This window comes from Camelus ferus, chromosome 27 (genome assembly GCF_009834535.1).
Source record: "Camelus ferus isolate YT-003-E chromosome 27, BCGSAC_Cfer_1.0, whole genome shotgun sequence".
NCBI lineage: Eukaryota > Metazoa > Chordata > Mammalia > Artiodactyla > Camelidae > Camelus > Camelus ferus.
The window spans coordinates 2,160,930-2,181,413 of record NC_045722.1 but is presented as its reverse complement, the minus strand read 5'-3'; the positions used below and the strand labels follow the sequence as shown (position 1 = coordinate 2,181,413).

The following is a 20,484-nucleotide window of genomic DNA, read 5'->3' as shown; positions in this document are numbered from 1 at the left end:
TTCATTCTCTTACGAGTGTCCTGAAACGGTAGAAGTTAGCAGTTTCGATAAAATTCAATCAACTCTTTATGGGTCATGAGTTTAATGACGTGTATAAAAAATAAAATCTTTGGCAGGTTCAGTCACAAATATTTTCTCCTTTGTTTCCTTCTAGAAGGTTTAAAGATTTAAGTTTCACATTCAGACTTATGATCAATTTTGAGTTGATTTTTGCATATTGTACAAGGTATGGATTGAAGTTCACTCTTTTGCATGTGGATATCCAGCTGTTCCAGGATTATTATTGAAAGATTAACCTTTCTCCACTGAGTTACCTCTGTATGTCTGTCAAAAGTAAATTTTCCGTATATTTGTGGTTCTATTTTCGTGCTCTGTTCTGTTCCACTGTCTGTTTATCTACCTTTATGCCAAGAACATGATATATTTAGCACTGCAGCTTTATAATAATGCAAACATCAGGTAGTGTAACTCTTGCAACTTTGTTCCTTTTTTTGAAATTTGTTTTGGTTATTCTAGGTCCTCCACATTTCATAGGTTTTTGAATTAGTTTGTTAATTTTTGCAAAAAGCCTGCTGATAATTTTATTGCAATTGTGTTAAATCTATAGATCAAGTTAGAGAAAATGGTATTGAGTTTCTTGACTCGTAAACATTGTATAATTCTCCATTTATTTAAGTCCTATTTAATTCCTCTCACAATGTTTTGCAGTGGTAAGTGCACAGTTCTTTCACACCTTTTGTCAGATTTATCCCTAAGTATTTCAGGTTTTTCATGTTATGGTATGTGATATTCTTTTATAATTTAATTTTTCTATTGTTCATTTTATTTCTTTTTATCGCCTGACAGCATCAGGCAGAACTTCTAGTACAAGGTAGATGGGAAGTGGTAAGAGAAGACATCCTTGTCTTCTTCTTGGTCTTAGAAAGCAAGCGTTCAGTCTTCCACCATGACAGACGGTGAGCTGCAGGGTTTTAGCAGGTGTCCTTTATCAGGTTAAAGCAAGTTTATTTGTATTCCTACTTTGCTGAGAATTAATTATTAGGAATGGATGTCAGAATTTGTCAGACTTCTCTGCACTTAATCAGGTAGCCATATGATTTTTCTTTTTTAGTTTGTTAATGTGATGAAATGTATCAATTCATTTTTAAATGTTGAACCAAACTTGGATCCTTGAATCAAGCCGACTTATTCATGGTGCGCTACCATTTCCTATAATGTTGGATTTAATTTGCTAAAATTTATTCATGCTTTTGTATCTGTGTTCACGATGAACGATCACCTAAGTTTTCTTATCTTATAATATCTTTATTTGGCTTTGGTATGTAATGCTGGTCTCATGGAGTAAGTTGGGAAGTTTTTAATCCTCTTCAATTTTCTGGAAGAGCTTGTGCAAAATTAGCATTATCTCTTCCTTAACTGTTTGTAAGGACTCGTCAGTAAAGCCATCAAGACCTAGAGTTTTCTTTCTTTAACTACAAATGCCGTTTCTTTAATAAATATAAGAATATTAAGATTATCTCTTTCTTTCTGAGTGAGCTTTGGTAGTCTGTATCTTTCAAGGGATTTGTCTTTTTCATCTAAGTTGTTGAATTTATAAGAAAAAAGTATTCGTAACAGTCCCTTATTATCCTGTCAACGTCTACAAAATCTGCGGTGATGTTGCCACTCTGTCTCCTGATGAGGCTCATTTGAGATATGACAGCGAGGAGAACAGACAAGAATCTGTTGCCATCCTCGTCTTTGTTTCTGTGGATGGAGGGTGTCTTCCCCTCCCTCCAGGGGCTTTAGAATTTGTTCTCTTTCTCACTAGCTTTGAGCAACCTGATTCTGGTGTCACACGGCCACTTTCTTTATGTTTCTGTGCGTGGAGCTCGTTGATATGCTTGGGTTCATAGTTTTAATCAAATTTGGGACATTTGCTAATTTTTAAGAACATTTTCCTGCCAACCCTCCAACTGCACGTACACAAGCTCGCCTGAAGCTGTCCCTGAGCTCACTGCTGCTCTGTTCATCTTTTAAAAATCTGTTTTCCTGTATTTCATCTTGGAGAGTTTCTATTGTTACACCTTCAAGTTCACTTACCTTTTCTTCTGCACTGTCTAGTCTTCCGTCCATCCCATCTGGTATCCTTTTCATTTTCATCTTGAGAAGTTTGATTGAGTGTTTTCATATCTTCCAATCCTCTACTTAACTTTTTGAATATATGGAATGCAGTTCTAATAATTTTAATATCCTTGTTTCCAGATTCTAAAATCCGTGTCAGTCCTGAGTTGGCTTCCGTTGATTCACTGCTCTCCTCACTGTAGAAAATCATGCTCATCTACTTTTGCTTCTGTGCGTGCCTGGCGGGTCTCTGACTGAACACCAGGTGTCTTGCATTTTACCTTGTTGGGTGCTGGATATTTTTATTCTCCTGTGTTCTGGAGACTTGAACCAGGACAGCTAAGTTATTTAGAAACAGTTTGATCCTTTCAGTAGAGCTTTTGTAGTTCGTCTGTCAGGTCCAGAGCGACGCAGAACCAAGGCGAGAGCTTCCTGAGCATCCTCTCCGGTGCGTCCTGGGTTAGGAGTCTGAAGTGTCGCTGCTACGAGGAGTCACTGTTCTTGCTCCCGTGTGAGTGCTGGATGCTCTTGCCTTTCATCCTTTCAGACAATTCTTTCCTGGCCTTGGGCTGCTTCCTCACACACGTGCTGACCAGTGCTGTGCTGTGTCCTTGAGGAGAAAGTCTGAAGCTCTCTTGTCGTCTTCCCTCTGTGCAGTTCCCTCCTTCCACACGCTGCCCTGCAGACGCCCACCACCATGGGCTCCCGGACCGTCAAGTCCACCTCCTTAACTCGGGGAATTCTAAGGTTCTACCTGGATTCTCATCTCCCTCTCCCACTCCGAGGACAGAAATCTTTCTCAGGGCAGTTAGCTGGGGGAGTTTTAGAATTCAGCTCATTTGTTTCTCATTTCTGTCTTTTGTTGCCCGATGTCCAGTGTTTTTAAAAACACTTTTACATGTGTTGTCTGGTTTTATTTTCTTTTGATGGTTTCAGGTGAGAGGATTGTGGGAAATGTGGTCTCTGTTGCTCTCTCTCGGTCATTTTGCTCTCATTCTAGATGGGAGAGCAAATCCGAGCCCTGTTTTCCCATCTTGCTGGAAGCAGATGTCTATTGTTAACTTGCCGTTTAATGCTATCTTGTATGGATATATTATAAATTATTTATCCATCCTTTTGCTGATAGACCTTTGGATTATTTCCAATTTTGAGTTACTGTAAATAAACTTCTAAGAACTTTTTTACATGTATGTCTTGGTGATACATCCACTCACTTTTCTCGGGTAAACACCCAGGAGCAGAGTAGCCAGGCTGCTGCATAAGCCTCGGCTTGGCTTTAACACATGCTGCCGACAGGTTCCCAAAGGGGTTTACTTTTAAACTCCCAGCAGCAATGTATGCAGGTCCCAGCTGCTCCACATCCTCCGCAGCACTTGGTACTGTCAGGAGGCTTCATTTTAAGCCATCCCGGTGCTGTCTCATTTTAACTTGTATTTCTCTAGGGACTAATGATTTATTTAATTAATGATTTTAACTGAGCATCTTTTCATATGCGTACTGGCTATTAGAATTTCCCCTTGCAGGAAGTGTCTGTTCACGTCTTTTGCCCATTTTAAAACTGAATTTTTTAACTTTCTTAATGATTAGTAGAGTCTCTTTGTACAATCTGAGTATAAATCTTCTGTCAAATATATCATTGTGAATACCTTCACCCTGTCTTTGGCTCATCTTTTCACTCTTTATGGTGTATTTTGATAAACAAAAGTCCTCCGTTTCAATGAGCTCCATTCTTTTCTGGCTAGTCTTTGGGTGTGCTGTTAGAGCAATCCTTGCCAACCTCACATCGTCACGATATTTTCATATAGTTTCTTCTAGAAACGCTTTCTTCTCCTTCTTTTTGCATATGGCAGCAACAATATGAGACATTCTATGTTACCTAAAACTTCTTTTTGTCCTTCCATCGGCTGGCTTTCGGTTCAGTGTCCACCTGTAGGGCGCTGTCCAGGGGCAGCTGGAAGTCAGCGGCGGCACATGGGGACAGGAGGCTCTGAAGCCACGCCACGGTGCCCTGCTGCTCACGCTGCGGTTTGCTGATCAGTTACCACAACAAGTATCTCGCTTCACCCTCACTCCATGCTGTAGTGTCTCTGCTCTTTCTGTTCTGAAGTTTCTATAAACGACAGACTGAAGAGCACTTCTCTTTGACCAGTGTTCCCAGGAGTGAGTTTTTATTTCCTTCTTCTACTTTTTCACTGTTTTCTAAATTCACTATAGTAAACGTGCATACTTTTAATTAAAAAGTAAACTTAAAAAAAAAAAAAAACCAAGGTAAGTCGTTGTGATTAAAATGTATGTTTTTCCATTTGTAGGAATGAAGTATGTTTGACGATTCTTTCCTAAATAGATTATGTTGACCGTGCACGGTGAACTTCTCCGGCAAGCAGAGCAGTTTCGTTCACCTCGAAGCTTTCTACGGTCTACACATTGTTCCTCACCAACAACGTACGGTTTTTCTTAAAGTCTTGGTCAAGCTTTTTTCCTCTCTTGATCTTACCTTATCTGCAAATGAAGCCACGGAGAGGTTTAAAACGTAATCATTTGCCAAGTGTCATTAAATAATTACCAAGAACAGTGGTTGAGCAATCAGGCCTTTGTGATACCATCCGGGTTGCAGGAGCAAGAGGAAGGCTTCTGGGTAGAAATATGCCAAGTGAGCTCACCCTCCGCACCAGAGTCCCCTTCTCCCGCGCTATTACGGGACAGTTTTTACGGAGGTAAATCCAGTCACCTGAGCAGCATTTAGAAATGCATAGTTTACTTGACAGCATTTACAAATTATGTCTTTTCCTCAGAATAACTTATGCTGTAGAAATGCTTCCATATGCTAAAATTGGACACACTATAGTAATGAGAAAGGAAAAGAGATGTCTTTTAGAGGGTAGCTTTCATAGGCATACGAAACTGCAGCCTGCACAAGTTAGCAGTGCGGTCCCTTCCGAACTGACCACAACTGGTTCCCTAATTCCGCTGCTCTCTGCTATAGACTGGGAGCGGATTTTGCCACAAAACCATCAGTCAGCAGGAATTCAATTATGACTTATCTAAGCAATGAAAACAATTTGATAGCAATCATAATTTTTATGTTTTAATGAAAAAAAATACTTTTTTTTTCAAATCCTTTCTGTTCTTTAAGGTCCCAGGAGGGAACAGTTTCCAACTTCAAATTCCAAAACACATATGCAGTAATTTCAGTTAACTCCTCTCCATCCTGACTCCAGAGCAGTGGCTGGCAAACTGTGGGCCACAGGCCAAACCCAGCTCACCAACTGTTTTTGTAAATAAAGTTTTATTGGAACACGGCCGTGAACGTTTATTTACATGTTGTCTATGGCTGCTCCGTGTTACAAAAGCAGAGTTGACCAGTTGTGACAGCAACTTTGTAGCCCAGAAATCCTGAAGTATTCTAACTGGCCATTTCTAGAAAAGAATTTCCTACTTCTGTTTTAATTAGTATCTCCTTATTTCTTACGTTGCAGAAATAAATGGGTGCTACTACTGCCAGCACTGCTTCTGCTCCAGGGTTTTGAGGATGCAGCCAGGCAGGCTGACAGCCAGCTCTCCCCAGAGCTCCAATAAGACATCACAAAGTTCACCACCAAGAAAGCAATGAATCCTTTCTTCTCTGGAATGAATGACAATAACAATGATCCTGGCAGCTACGATGCACAGAACCATATTTGAGAACTGTCCTAAAATTAATGTTTCCCAAGTAAAGGGATCTGTAAACGATTTTGAAAAATCTTCTTAGTCTATCTTTCTACTGCAAAGTTCTGGGTAGCTTGACAAGAAGGTACCACACTCCAAGATGTGAAGCTTGTTGCTCAACTTTTAAATTCAACACCCTAAAGTAATTCATAAACCGATCTTTAAAAATTTCTCAGAAAAAGTACTTTCTTTAAGAAATACGGAGGCAATACTTTTTTGTGTGAACCTTTTGTTCAGGCGACATATATAGCATTCAGGTGAACTTGAAAAGAGAAACAGCAAAGCAAGTTGACCACTTATAAAACATTTCACGTCTGATGGTCTGTGTGAACAATGACAACACAAAAACAGCCCTGGTAGATTGATTCAACTCTTAGGATAAACCACCGGGATAATTCTGAACACTAATAAATAATACAACTTCATAGTGAAAACAGACAGTTGTCTTTGTCCAATCTAGCTGCTGTAACAAAAATACCATAGACTGGGTGGTTTGTAGAAAATTTAGTTTTCACAGTTCTGGAGGCTGGGATGTCTACGATTAAGGGGCCCGTGAATTTTGGTGTCTGGGGAGAACCCGTGTCCTGGGTCATCGACAGCTTTCTTCTCCGTGTGTCCTCAAATAGCAAAAGAGGCAAGAGATCCCTGCGGGGCCGTCTTTATAAGGGCACTAATCCCTCATGGCCAAACACCCGCCCAAAGGCCCCACCCCCACCACGCTCGGGCTTATGTTTCAGCATATGAATTTGGGGGGACACAGTCCACAGCATTTCACCCCTTGGTCCCCAAAATCCACAGCCTTCTTGCGTGCAAAGTACATTCACCCCACCCCAACAGCTCTGAACGCCCTGACGGTTCCAGCGTCAGTACTGAAGTCCAGGTCCGAAGTCTCACCTAAACATCACCTAATCAGACACGGGTAAGACACGAGGTGAGAGTCACCCTGAAGTAAACTGCTCTCCCACCGTGAATCTGCGAGGTCAAGCGTGTCTGTGCTCCCAGAGTACAGCAGAAGGACAGGTGCAGGACAGACACTCCCCATCCCAGACAGGAGGGAGAGCAAGGAGGGAAGTCCCGGCAGGCCCCAAGCAAGTCCAGAACCCAACTGGGGAAGTCCCACTAGGAGCTCTAAGGCTGAAGAGCAACCCTCTTTGGCTCAGTGCTCCCCCCCACCCCCGGCCCACCGGGGCTGCGGCCCTGCCTCCGGCCTTGCTGGGTAGGGCCTGGGGCCCCAAAGCTCCAGGCTGCCCTGCCAATACGTCGGTTTTCCAGAAGTAGGGTCTTGGCGGGGAGGGGGAATGGCACGATACAGGTTCATCTCTGGCCCAGAAAGTAAAGGCAGAGCATAACCCACAGACCTCAAGGGAATGAGACTAATCAGACAGAAACACCAAGAAGTTCTCCCGAGAAGGGGCCTGTCCAGGTGGCCTGCACATGCCCTCTGCTCCCGGCTCCCTTCCCTCCTGGGCGTCCCCTGCGAGCGCCCTCTCAGGGAGGGGAGCCCTCTCCGGGAGGGGCTCCCGCCAGGTCAGTCCCCCCCACGTACAAATGGCTGACCTGCTGCTCCTCTCAGAAGTGTCTGCACGTCACTGTCTGCAGACCTGGGTGCTCCTGGGGAGAAGAGAGGCACCTGAGGGCCTGTCTGTGGTGGGACAGCACTGGGCTTGTCTGGGCGTCAGTGAATAGTTCATTTATGATGAGACACGTAGATCCTGATGGGCGGCATGCTTGCTACTGTCCGTTTGTCCTTCCAGAAGCCCTGTCCACCCTTCTCACCCAGCCCTGCTACCCAAGAGGTGGCCTTTGAGGGCTCCATCAAGGGATGTTTGGTGTTCTGGCCTTTGGTTGGGTTCTGCTAAGCAAGTCACCAGCAGGGACGGAGGGGAAGAGGACAGCGAGGGCCCCTGTCCCCTGCCCCCTCCCCGCCTGGCCGCTGCTGCAGGGGCTGCATCCTCCCGAAGACCGTGGTCCCTCCATGCTTCCCTCTGACACAGCGACAGCGTTAGCTGGCACTGCAGCTCTCTCTCAGGTCACCCACACCCATCGCCCTGCTGGTGCCCCGGGTGGGAAGCTCCATGCTGGAGCCGCTCCACTCCAGGCGGGGAGGGCCCACCCCCGACCTCCCCTCACCTGCGCATTTCAGTGGGCACCGCAGGGAAGCCAGCCCTGTTTGGGATCCGGGACTGACTCTGGGCACCTGCTTCATTGTTTTTTTTGGTGGGGGGATTAGGTTGATTTGTTTGTTTGTTTGTTTGTTTGTTTTTTAACGGAGGCACTCAGGACCTCGTGCACGCTAAGCGTGCACTCTACACCCACCCCGCCCCAGCTTTGTGTTTAAGCTCCAAGGACTTAGGAGGGATAGGACGGTGACCATCCTACAAACGGGGCTTCCTCTGAGAATCAGCGGTGATGCCCCTCTAAACAGAACAGAGCCCAGCGTGGTGACTGGAGGGCCCCAGCCCCTTGAGCAGAGCCGGAGAGCCTCTGACGGGCCTTGGCTTACCTTTCTGTGTTCAGTGGAGGGCTGTGGGCAGACGAGCTGGAACCCAAGCAGCAGGAGGGAAGCCAGGACACTGGGAAGGAAAAACAGCAACAGGCGGGGCGGTGAGTAAGCTCCAGGCGGAAGGTGCTTCTGCGTCTCACGGCGGAAGGGAGCGCAGCGTCCACCCCGGGCCCTGGGATGCGACCCAGAGGGGATGCGACCCAGAGGGGACGCAACCCAGAGGGGACACGGAGGGCCGGCCCCACGGGAGCGGAGGCAGCTGTGTGCTGCGGGGGGGGCCACAGCGTGGGGACGGCCTGGGTCAGACCCCGCTTAGCCGCTCACCAGCGAGGTTTCCAGGTCAGGGCACGTAACCTCTTCGAGCCTCACTTTCCTACGATGGGGACGACGACAGAAGCTGGCTGCGGTCTGGGAGGACCGCACGCGCTCACACGCCACGCCGGGCACAGAGGTAAGGGGCAGTGCCGGCCTGTCCTCGTGCAGGTGGCAAGGCCAGGCCAGAAGCGGGGCTCCGAGCCGCCGGGGGAGGGCCTCCCACACCCCCGAGCTCCCTCGGAACCACTCTTCTGCCATCCTTTAGTGTCACTTACGTTCTCCGTGGGTGGGATTAGCTGTGTTAAGCCCCACTGTCACCAGCCCTGATTAGAGCTTGTCATCAAATAAAGAGAAGGTGTAGAAACAGGAGCCAGCTGGCCCCGAGACAGCAGGGTGTGCTGGGAGGGCCTGAAGCTTTGGACTCAAACACATGTAGGCTGAGGCCCGGCTCCGCCGTTCCCACAGGGGCGATCCCAGGTAAGCTAACGCCTCTGAGCCCCACGTCCCCATCTCCTGGAAGGACCACTGAGGACGGCAGAGGGGAGCACCCCCGGCACAGCCAGTCAGCGGAGAGACAGGTACTGCCAGTGAATCAGGCGCCCAAAGCCCCCTGACGTCGCACCGCCAGCGGCACTGTCCCAGCGTCCCTGCACAAAGGCCGCTCGTCCCATGTGCTTGTCTTTTGAGTCCTTTTTCAGGGCTTCACCCCGAGGGCAGTTAAGCAACCCAGTGGCTCTCGACCTTTCTGAGGTCTCCAACGTCACGGAGAGACGTGAAAGCTGCCCTTGCCGGGAAGGCTCACCGTGTGGAGGAGGGCATGAGGAAAACCTGCCTGCATCTGGGGCCGTCTCTGAGAGTCCTAAATTCCACGCTAATCCCCACTGCGTGAAGGTGAGCCCAGCCCCAGCAGACCTCGCAGAACGGGTGTGGACGGGCTGGTCCGAGACCCTGCGGTGGACAAAATGCAACGGGAAGGGGTGTGTGTGAGCCGGGCGCGACATGCGTCTTTGCTGTCTCAGAGCTGCACTGCGCTCTAAAGCCAAGAACCAAGGGGATTACATATGCACACGTTCCAAAGAGAAAGGCTGCACCGTCTACTTGGATCAGAACCGGAGGTGCCCCCCTCTGCCCCCACCCCCCTGTGCTGCAGCCCCTCACCCCCCTCCAGCCTGAACAGGGAGGGGGTCGGGGCAGCGGGATGGAGAAGAGTGTGAGGGATGCTGGCGAGCTGAGCACAGCCCCTCCCCGGCCACAGGGGAGGAAACGCTGGAGCTCCTTTCCAGCCAGACGATGAGGGCAAACATCTGAGAGCTTGGTCTGGAGCCCCTGTGTTCGGGGCATGAAGACTGGTGCCTGATTCTCCCCTGAAAAGCAGTTAAAGGCTAAAGCCTGGCTGGAGCATCTGGGAGGGCCGAGTGGCAGGAGAGAGGGCTGGCGTGGGCGCAGCTGCCCGTCTGGACCTTGCAGGGGCAGGTGATGCTGGGTTCTCCCACGACTGTGTGTGGGCACGTGGAAAGAGGGGCTTTGGTTGTCTTGCAAGGCCCTCATCTGAGAAGATCGCTCACCAGGGTCAGGTCATCCCAAAAAGACAGGTGATGTGTGGTGTGTACCCGGAGGACCCGGAGCTGGGGGCAGGTGGTGGGAGGCGGCCAGTTCCCGCACAGCCTGCACTGGGGGGTGCACAGCAGGAGACCCCTGCCGGGGGAGGTTCTCCACACGACCAACCACAGTGCCCTGATGGGAGAATCCACAACTCAGACACCTGCCGACCCAGGACAGCAACACCAGGTCACAGCGGGCACCCTCTTCACCCAGTCACCTCTCTCCCCCACCGGCCCGTCCTGGAGGAACCGACGAGGGCCAGAGGGAGCTGGGCAGGGAGGGGGCCCGGAGCCCTCTCTTCCCCACCGCAGGCGTCTGAGGCCAGACCAGGCCCAGGACCGGGGAGGAAAGAAGCTCGCAACTGGATGAGAGACTGAAGGTTTCTGTCTGGCTTAATACAGCGTACCTATACACAGAATCCTTCCAAGGACGGAACCGATTCAGAAAAATATCACATGAAATTAGTGGTGAAAGAATCAAAGGGTTGATTTATAACTTGCTGAGGCTCTGGGCCAGTTCCGTCTGAGAGAATTTTCTACGATGATGGAAATTCTGTCCTGTCCAACGCACAGACGCGCGGATCGGCGCTGCTCAGTACACAGGGGGCTAAGGGGAGAGGTCTGGATGGTGAAGTTACTGATGTCTTTGATTCACCCAAAAACCACCGGAGGAAAACTGTAACTAAAACTTCTAGAAGCACAGGCATTCAACCGTTAAAGCCATCCCCTCCCACACACACACATCTTTCTGGGGCCTTCTGATTCTTGTGCGTGAGACAGCCCATTAAACCTGCAATGGACCAGAAAACTGCCTGAGACGTCTTCCAGGGCCGGGGCAGGGGCATCTGAAGGAGGGGTGTGGACACGGCGGCGGGAAAGAACTGTTCCTTTCTAGCTATGTCCTTACTGGGTGCAGTCTGTCCTCCAAACCAAGGAACGTGTGCATCACAGTTCAGGGGTTTATGCTCCCTGGTTACACGACCTTCTTGGGCAAATCACCTCTGCTCCTCAGCTTCTTCATCTGTGAAATGGGAAGAAGAGAACCCACCCTGCCTACCTCAGATGAGTTAATGTGCAAAGAAGCAAATTATGAAACCGTGCCTGCAGACTGCAATCATTTGTAACACATTCTGGCACTGTTTACTCATTTAAAAAGAAAACCAGATCAGTGCGGTTTTGTTAAGAAAACAAACAGCAGCTCCAGAAACGTGTCACACCTCAGCCGCTCAGAGCTCTTGGCACGCACCTAAGCCACACGTTTGCAGTGCAGTCAGGAGCAGTTCTGCACAGCCGCTCATCCCAGCCTGCACTTCCCTGACAGACGGGGGCTTGGGCTGGGAGACGGAGTGAAAGACGGGAGGAGGGGACATTCTAGGTCGTCCGCTGCCTCGGAGGAACCGCGTGCCAGGCTGTCTGGTCAGCTCCACTCCCAGATGTGTCTACAGCTCGTCCCCTCGCCTCCTTCAGGTGTCTGCCCAATGCCTTCCCTTCTCCTTAAGGCCTCCCTGACCCTCCATAAAATGGGGCTCCGTCTCCCAGCCCAGCCCACTCACCTTTCTCTAGAGCACTCACCACCTCAGATACTGTGTACTGTTGACTCCCATTTCTCCCTCTGCCCGCGAGAGCAGAAGCCCCACGAGGCCGGAGTTTCTGTCACTGCTTTACCTCCCAGCTCCCAGCAGCGTCTGCTACACAGGACACAGGAAGAGCTTAACTCACTGAACTAACACATGGTGCCTTGTCACCTTGTGACCTACAAAATTTCAAGATCCTTGGAAACAGTGTGATTAACATATTTTAAAAAGTCCAAAGTAATTTTGGGAGCTTTTAAAAGCTCTTTTACGAAGTATTTCTAAAAATCAGAGTGCTTTTGAGTCTCTGTGTGACTTCCCCAAAAATCTGTGCCCGTAGGATTTACACAAGGGCTGGCAGCAAAATGTCTGCAGGTGCTTCTTGGTGCAAAAATGCAACACAAGTTATAGTGAGATGTTCAAATGCTTCTTTTCTTCATCAAGCTGGGCCCTCATGGGGCTAAAATGCATAGGGGCATCCAATAAAATTCATGCTGGAATAAAATATCAGTTATTAAATGGGCTCTTCTCTGAATGGAATAGACTGAGGTCCCCCGGAGGGGAAGTTACTCTTTGGGCCGCACTAACAGAAGCCAGAGCAGTATGTAACCCCAGGGCCCAGACGAAGCCCGGCCAAGGGCTGAAGGTTTCCGCCCCTGCCCTGCAGGCTCCGTATGGGGTACCCACCCTGTGCACACACACCTGTCTCACTGGTGGCCTGCAACTGTGCCCACACCTCTTCAAAACACTGACAGTCTAGGCCACGGCCCTGCGCCTCCTGGCCCAGTTCGAAGCGAGCGTTTGGGGAGCGGGAGGCCTGTGTGTGTCGGTGTTACTTCAGCTCATGTGTTACTTCACTTGGATAGTTTGCTTTGGCAAACTGCTCCCAGCTTGCAACGGCTTTGACAGATTGAAGGCTACCAGGGCCTCTGGCAAACAAATCCCACACTCCCCTCCAAGCGGTGGGGGGAGCCACATTCCTAGCAGACTTTCCGACTCACCTTGCAGCAGGGACAGCCCAGCGCCTCATACCACTCAGGAAGAAAGTCCTGCCGTTTACCCGGGCCTGTTCAAGACTTTAAACACTCCATCATTTCATTTCCTCCCGCAGAAAGTACCGCTCACTGAAATCGGGTACGAGGCCGACACCGCGGGCCTGGGCCGCGCCTCTGCGTTAGCCTGGGCGCCCTTCCTGCCCCACCCCCGCCGTCCCCGACTCATGGTCGGAGGGCCATGTCGCAGCCACTGTGCGCCTTGGGCTGCTTCCAGGGACGCAATGCTCCTTGAGCGCAAAAAAGTCACAAAACAAGAAAAAAGAGCAGAAAGGAAAAAAAAACACTGTATACTTCTTTTCTTCTTCAGTGAAAACAACCAAAGAGACATTTTGGGAGCAACTTGATCACAGACAAAATTATAGCACCCTTCACAAAAGAGAACCAACATCTCATCTTTGAAGTGGAATCGCCACCAACTACACGCTGGAGAGCAGACTGTTTCGCTGGGCGTGCATTCTGCTGCCTTCAGCTCGGCCCGCTGCCTTCCTCCGACAGCACTAAGAGTCAAGTCAGCGAGAGAGAGAGATGGGTTACAAGTGACCTTTCACCAGGGAACCACCTGGTTGCCACTGATCTCAGCACTTACTTAGTATTACTTCATTTCATCTCCACAACCATCCTATCCAGTGCTTTTATCACACCCATTTTGCAGGTGAGGAAACTGAGGCGCAGAGAGGCAGAGTCATTGACTGAAGGGCACACACACACCTAATGAGTGGCAGAGCCTGCCTTCCATGCCAGCAGTCAGACTCTTGGCCCGGACTCTGAACCACAGCGCTCTGGGGCCTCCGAGGACCCAACGTACCTTCACACCAAGCGTTTGCCATATTATTACATCAGTTTTCTTCCCGGACTGCATGAGGCTGTGGCTTCACACATCTGTTTTACTTTCTGTCACTGCTTGCAAAAATAATCAGAAAATAAGTGAATACAGTAAAACTTCACGTATCCAGCCTCACTAGAGAACATTCTAAGTTTTAAAAATAATCGAAGCTAACCATTGAAATCCCCACCTTAAGAAAGACTGTATTCTATGTCTTTGCCCTGCTTCCTCACACAGAGTATGCTGGGCTCAGGGAACCTTGTCTAGATGGCTCAGAGTCACCGGCTTTCTGCAGCATTAAGCGGCAGTCCCGGAGCAGAGCAGGCTGAAGGCCTGGGGCTTTCTGAATCTCGTCGGCCCTTTGCCGGCTCCTCCCTGATGACAGATAGCACTTCCCGAACTACGGGTAAGTAAGCCTGTGCCTCTGCTCTGGGCTTCCTTCAGGTCGGCCTTGGCCGCGGAAACCTTTAGACAGCCAGGCTGCAGCCAAAGCCGAGCCCAAGCAGGCTCAGGGAGGAGGCCGGGCTGGCTGTCGTGGAGGGAAGTTTCCACCTGAGAGCGTGGACCTGAGGACCTCTCTTCTAACTGCATGTTGGGTTTTATTGCTAATTTCCAGGTTCTCCGCTGTTGCAGCCATTGGTGTTTCCTGGACCAGGGCCTCTGGAAAAGCGAGGTGTTCCGTCACAGCAGAGCTTTTTAAGACACAACAGGCCCCCTGGTGAACTCCCCTCCTCCAGGGTAGGCTTGTTGAGGAAACGGCTTCTGATACATCTTTGCAGCAGGAACAACCAGCATGGTCTTGGCCCAAACTCAGGGCTAATAAACAGCAAGTGAACAAAAGGAGAGAAGGAGAGGCTGCAGCGAAGGGAGAGAGAAAAGCAGGAGAAGGTGGAAACAGCAGCCCCCCGGAAACACGGGGGGCCGCTGTGGCCCACCCACACTCTCATCAGTAAAGCGTCTTCTCCGTGCTTCCCAGAATTCTCCGTCAGAAAAACAGAAGAACTTGGGGGCGGGGGTGGATTCCTGTAAGTTGGAGATATTAGCCTGATCCCTGGCTGAAGGCTGGGGTGGGGGTCAGTGTTACCCTGAGGCATAGACATTCACTTGGGTACACAGGGAACAGGTACTTGGCAGCCCAGTGACCACACCTTGACTCTGTTGAACCCTTTTTGGTACAGAAGGTTCTAGCAAATCCCACAGTCAAGTTCTGAGTGATGAGGCTACATGCCAGGTGCCGGACTGTGCCAGGCATAGAGAAAAATCAATACTGTCTGAACGCCTGCCATCATTTCATAGGTATGGGTTTGCCAGGGCAAGCCTCCAAAAACTATCTTATTTCCTCCGAGCCTCTAAGCCTACCATTCAGATGGCTCCTACCGGGCTTCCCACAAAAGATTCCGGCAGCTTCTTCCCTAGTACCCTTGAACTCTTCTGTGCCCACCACCTGAGGTGCGTTCATATGGTGTCAACCATGTTCCCCAGCCTGGTGATGCCAGGACTTGCGATCACACAAAATACTCAAAGAGAACACGAAAAGAGTAGCTGTGAGTTGTTTCTACACAAACGAAGCTGAATGCTTTGGAAAGACTCAATAAAGGCAAGTTGCCAAGAAAAAAAAAAAAAAACTACTGGCAAATTAGGTGTGGATGAGACAACTGTAAATGATTAGGGGCAAAAATAATAAAACTCTAGAATCATTCTATACTCAGATTGCTTTGCAAATGTCTTTAAATTCCTACTCCACTTTAAAGAAACCCGAATGGAAACCTTAGATAATGCTTTTGGGTGCGGTTTGTGCAAGAAAGACAATCAGGAATTCACGCTCAAAGAAAAGTCGTTGGCCCCACATCAAAAACTTGGTGAGTGAGCGTACATGTGTTTTAAGTTAAAAGTAAACTGTTAAAGGTGTGCGTGCGTATCATGTGAACGATCTTCTGCTTTACCCTACTTTTGTAATTAACTAACGATCCGGATCAAGAAAGAAAAATTTTCCTCTTTATTTCTCTTCCACAAAGGATAATTATTAAGCTATTTATTCACTAGTCAAAGAATATTTATTAACCATCAGTTAGGTGGTGGTTTAGATGCGGGCTACATAAACGCTGTCCTGCCTTACTGATACCCAGCCTGGCCTCTGCCCCTCCCCTTCCTTCTCATGTCCCTCCCTCTCCCCTCATGCCCCTCCCCTTCCCCTCATGCCCCTCCCCTTCCCTCTCATGCCCCACCCCTTCCCTCTCATGCCCCACCCCTTCCCCCTCATGCCCCTCCCCCTCCCCTCATGCCCCTCCCCCGCCTCACGCCCCTCTCCCTCACCTCACGCCCCTCCCCCTCTACTCATGCCCCACCTCTTCCCCCTCATGCCCCTCCCCCGCCTCACGCCCCTCCCCCTCACCTCATGCCCCTCCCTCCCTTCTTCCTTCTGCTCCTCCTCTTTCTTGTCGTCTTCTTTCCCGTATTTCTCCTCCTTCTCCCGATTTCTTGATCACTGGCACAGGGACACTAATTGACCCCTTGGCCCTTCCCAATGATCACATGTTTCTCTGCCCCCGAGGGGAGTCTCAGCGCTCACACCTCAGCTATCACTGCTTTGGGTCTTCCTCACACTTACACACACACTTCCTCAACCCCCTTCTTTCTTCCTTCTTGTATTCAGGATCTTTTTCAGTTGCCCCAAGAACAGCCACCTTTCCCTTCCTCGTTTCCCTTCAGTTGGATTTCTCAGCGAAGCGGCTGCCAGGCATCACAGCGCCCTTCCTCCACAGAGGTGTGCGTCAAGGAAGAGAAAAGCCTCAAGTTTCAGAAGACGACAACCAGACACTTGACCTAGGGCCATCAGCTGTAAAACCCTGAAAATGATCCAGAATTCTCCTTCATAACAGCCATAAAAATGACCATCTAACCCTGTAATCCCCTAATTACACCTGCGTTGCTTCCAAAACTACTCTTCAAAATAGCATACCCGAATCAACTTTCACCGCTTGTTTGGAATTTTCAATACTTTTGTTGTCCTCTCTGCTTTCATTTCAAGGATAAATCATGTCAACTATATGAAAGCACACCCCTGAGGTAAACAAAGAGCCCCTGACCAGGCAGACTGGCTCTAAGGAGACTGCTGGCTGGTCATGGTAGACGTGCCTGCTTCTAGGGGAGAACTGAGCCTCCTTCCACTCAGGTCCTGAGCAAACACATAAAGACATACCCAAAAAAGGGGGCACAATTTGGAGCACGTCTTTCAGAAATACACACACTTCTGGGTTACGTAGTGCCTTCTCCTCTCTAACTTGTGACAGATAACAAACGCTCCTTAATCCAGCCTTGACCAACCCTCTGGTCCTACAGATCTCACTTGCCTGGAACTTTGCATGGCGTCCACGGCTTGTCCAAGGTTCAATGGCAGCTCGCTAACCAGCTCCACAGAGTTAAAATCTTAGTGTCTTGTCTGCTGTGGGGTTTAATGTGATTCTTTTTATTACTGTAGACTCTGAGCAGGGTGGAGATACTCCTGCTATGTTAATACTCAGGGCTCCTCTATCTCTTTCAATGTGAAGGAAGCTGGCTTTCTGTGTCCCTGTGGCTTGGCAAGAACTGAGGAGGGATTTTTAAATGAAATCTCTGTATATCAGAATTGTGAATCCCCTTCAATGTTTTTTCCTCTCAGGGATTTTCTTGGCAGCTAACTCCTAATTTGACCTGTTTTCTCTCTGGGCAGAGCAAGCCTCTGGCTTTTCCAGTCCATCTTGATGTATTTGGTTGTCTTGATAAATACTCAAAAGCCTTTATAGTTGTATGTCTGTGTGTTTCTCATCTACCAATCGTATCAAAGACCTCTCACTCATAAGTAACCATTGCCCTTTCCCCCTAGAGCATTTTGAAAAGCATTTAAACAAAAGGCACTTTAGTGGGTTTTTTTTCTTTCTGTTTTTTTTTTTCTTCCTTTCTTTCTTTTTTCTTCAGGATCAGTAAATTTATGTGGCCTGAGAAACAGAATGCTAAGTGGTTTATGAGTACCTGGCTTATGAAGAAGGAGACCTGATGGAAATCTTCAGCTGATCCCTCCCAAAGACTCCCCTGTCCGCATAACTTAAGTTTGCTTTCCCCAGTCCTTACAGCAGGACTGCTGGAGAAATGTCATTCTGAGCAGCTCTGTTCAAACCATCCATTTGGCAGGACCCTAATCCCAGAGGCCTGTCAAGACTTCCAGAGTTCTGCCCCGAGGGTAGCGAGGCCACATCCAGCTTTCGACAACTCCGACCCTGCTAATTTCTAACCTGTGGGCAACTTCTCTGAAATAACACATGGCTTGGAGGTAACCCCTGGGCCTCCCTTGAAGGGAGGTGGCCTCCATTCCGCAGATCATTTCAGAGGTTAATTGCAGGGGCATCAATTAAAATTCCAAGCACTAAGAAAAAAAATTTTGCGAAAGGGACTTCTCCCAAGTGATGCCTTCTGGTACAGCCGGGGTGGCCACGTTTCTGAGGGTCCTAGTACTCGTAGGAGCCTTCCTGACGGCTGCCAGACTGACGCTTGCTGACCACGTGGGGAACGTACCTTTTATCTGCTGCTCTTTTCAATGCAGCTGAATATGTGACTGTGACCTCCATTTAGTGTCTCCCATCGGGTTCTGGTGCTCAGATACGCTGCGGTCCTAAAGGGACCAGTGGTCCAACTGCCTTTCTCACACCCTTGTGGTTTTACAGCGGTGTGTTGGGTGCATACTTCCACCCACAGGGTGCATATTTTATGTCTTGAAATAGCTTTTAAATTATTTCCTAAACTACGGTTTATAAAAGCACACTTGCTAATTTAAATTCAGATCAGATACCAAAGATTAACTCAGAAGAGGCTTGGGCTGCTCTGTTCATGGCGGGATTTTGCAGGGGCCTCAGAGCAGAGCGTTTCCTGTCTTCTCTGACTCCTTCTGATATATTCGCTTATGTCACTGATGAAGAACCCTGTAGCTCGGCATGGGTCTTTGGACTCCAGGCCTGCATATGTCAGTTCATTACAATTACACAAGCTCAATTCAGTAAAATTACACAAGCAATCACAGACTAAGCTCACACGCACGCACAACAATCAATTAAATGCCAGGCATCAGCCTAAGAGCATCTGCCTGGCAAATGCTCTCGCCCTGGATGGGCAATCACATGTGGCACCACCATAATAACAGATTATAGACTGTTTCGCTCTTTATTGTAAGTTCTGGGCATTTGGAGCTAATGTAGAGTTATGGGGGGAGAACTACAAGATATCCTTCGTGATCCAACTTTGAAACAAAAAGCCCTTTCCCCTTTCTGGATTCTGAGTCAGTTTCTTTAAAGAGCCTCCTGGGACTGCACGAGGAGCTTCACGGAGGAACTGTTACCAACTGCACTCACTTACCTACAAGGATCAAGACTTTCCTAACACGAGGCAGCTAAAACCAACTGCAAAATACACTCGCCGCTGAGGCTGGGGCACGAGCTGTCACCCATAAATCCTGCTTTCAGATTCTCATGTTTATCCAAACAGACTCATTCATCTTATAATGTGTAAATATTACAACTTCAAAGTTATAAAATAAATTTATCTTAATGAAATGTTGCTGTTGGCTATTTGATGCATTGAGATTTTTTTACAGAGGCTTTTGACTGAGGAGTTTGCACAGGGCCCATCGGCTTAAGGGAAGTTTGAAAACAGCCTCAGTGACACAGACTGCAGTTCGGGAGCACCGAGCCCTCCCCCAACCCCTGACTGCACTGAAGGAACGAGCAGCGGGTTAAGCACCGGGCTCCTGATCTGCACAGGGAGAGAACACCACTCTTTCCACCTGCTCTGCATGACTGATACCGTATCAAACCAAAAAATATGCAGGTGCCAGTCACAGATGTTTCGAGCAGAAGGCACCAGAGAGGTCACCTTTTAAATATGCCAGGTGAATTAAACCCCAGTCTGTGCAGATGCAGCCAGAGGACAATATGTTTAAAGTTCTTCAGGCAATTCTATTGTGCAACTATGATGGATATTCATCAATCCAGTAACATCTTTATTTGAAAAAAAAATCTGAGTCCTAGATGTCTGCCAGCCAACAGCGGAGCGCAGCCTAGAACCCAAGCCACTTGGATCTCGGCGCAAGCACCTCCCGCCACCGCACACAGCGCCAGCCTCAGCTCCCTTTGTGGGTAACAAACTTACGACATGTATGTACCCAGCACATCAAACATATCTGTGAGATGCAGGCTCTCAAGCTACTATATGAAACTATATAGCAAAACTCAAATATCAAATGTCTTATCTTTCTGTTTGATTTTTAAAAGGTTCTCCACTTACCTGGGAGACCCCATGAAACAGGAAACCATGATGTTGGGGGTCCCGGGAAAAGCAGGGGCTCCTCAGAGATGGTGCCAGTTTCCTGGAGCCTGGAGTGGCGCCGGGAGTGGTGCTCAGCTCCTGCAGGAGGAACAACAACACTATGTTTAGTATCGTCTGCTTGGGAAGAGTCTAGAGCCCCAGCTTCCGTAGCCTGAGTTGGCCGATGACACCTGAAGTGAGCAAGTGGAAGACAGTAGGACGGAAGTGCCCCGCCCAGCGACGGTTAGCAGATTGCCCAAATGAAATCTGATTATGTCTGAACATGAGGCAACAAATCTGCAGGACACTCAGCACAGTGCTCAATGCATCACCATGAGCACGGCCACCTCAGCTGCTGAGCAGGCAGCAGGCAGCAGGCAGTAAGGCAAACCCGTGTGGGAAATCTAGCCCCATTCCCTGAAGGCTACTGACCACAGGGAAGTCACTGCACCTCTGTGCCTTGGCTTCTTCTAGCTGT

The 20,484-nt window shown here is 48.9% G+C and overlaps 1 protein-coding gene across 1 annotated transcript in view; it reads right to left on the bottom strand.

Moving 5' to 3' along the window:
- THSD4 (thrombospondin type 1 domain containing 4) overlaps positions 1 to 20,484 on the bottom strand; it is a 485,342-nt gene that overhangs the window by 441,218 nt on the left and 23,640 nt on the right. The window contains 2 exon segments of the mRNA XM_032469213.1: positions 8,312 to 8,381; positions 19,986 to 20,105. Of these exon segments, the coding sequence (XP_032325104.1) occupies positions 8,312 to 8,381; positions 19,986 to 20,014 (99 nt within the window). The 5' untranslated portion in view covers positions 20,015 to 20,105.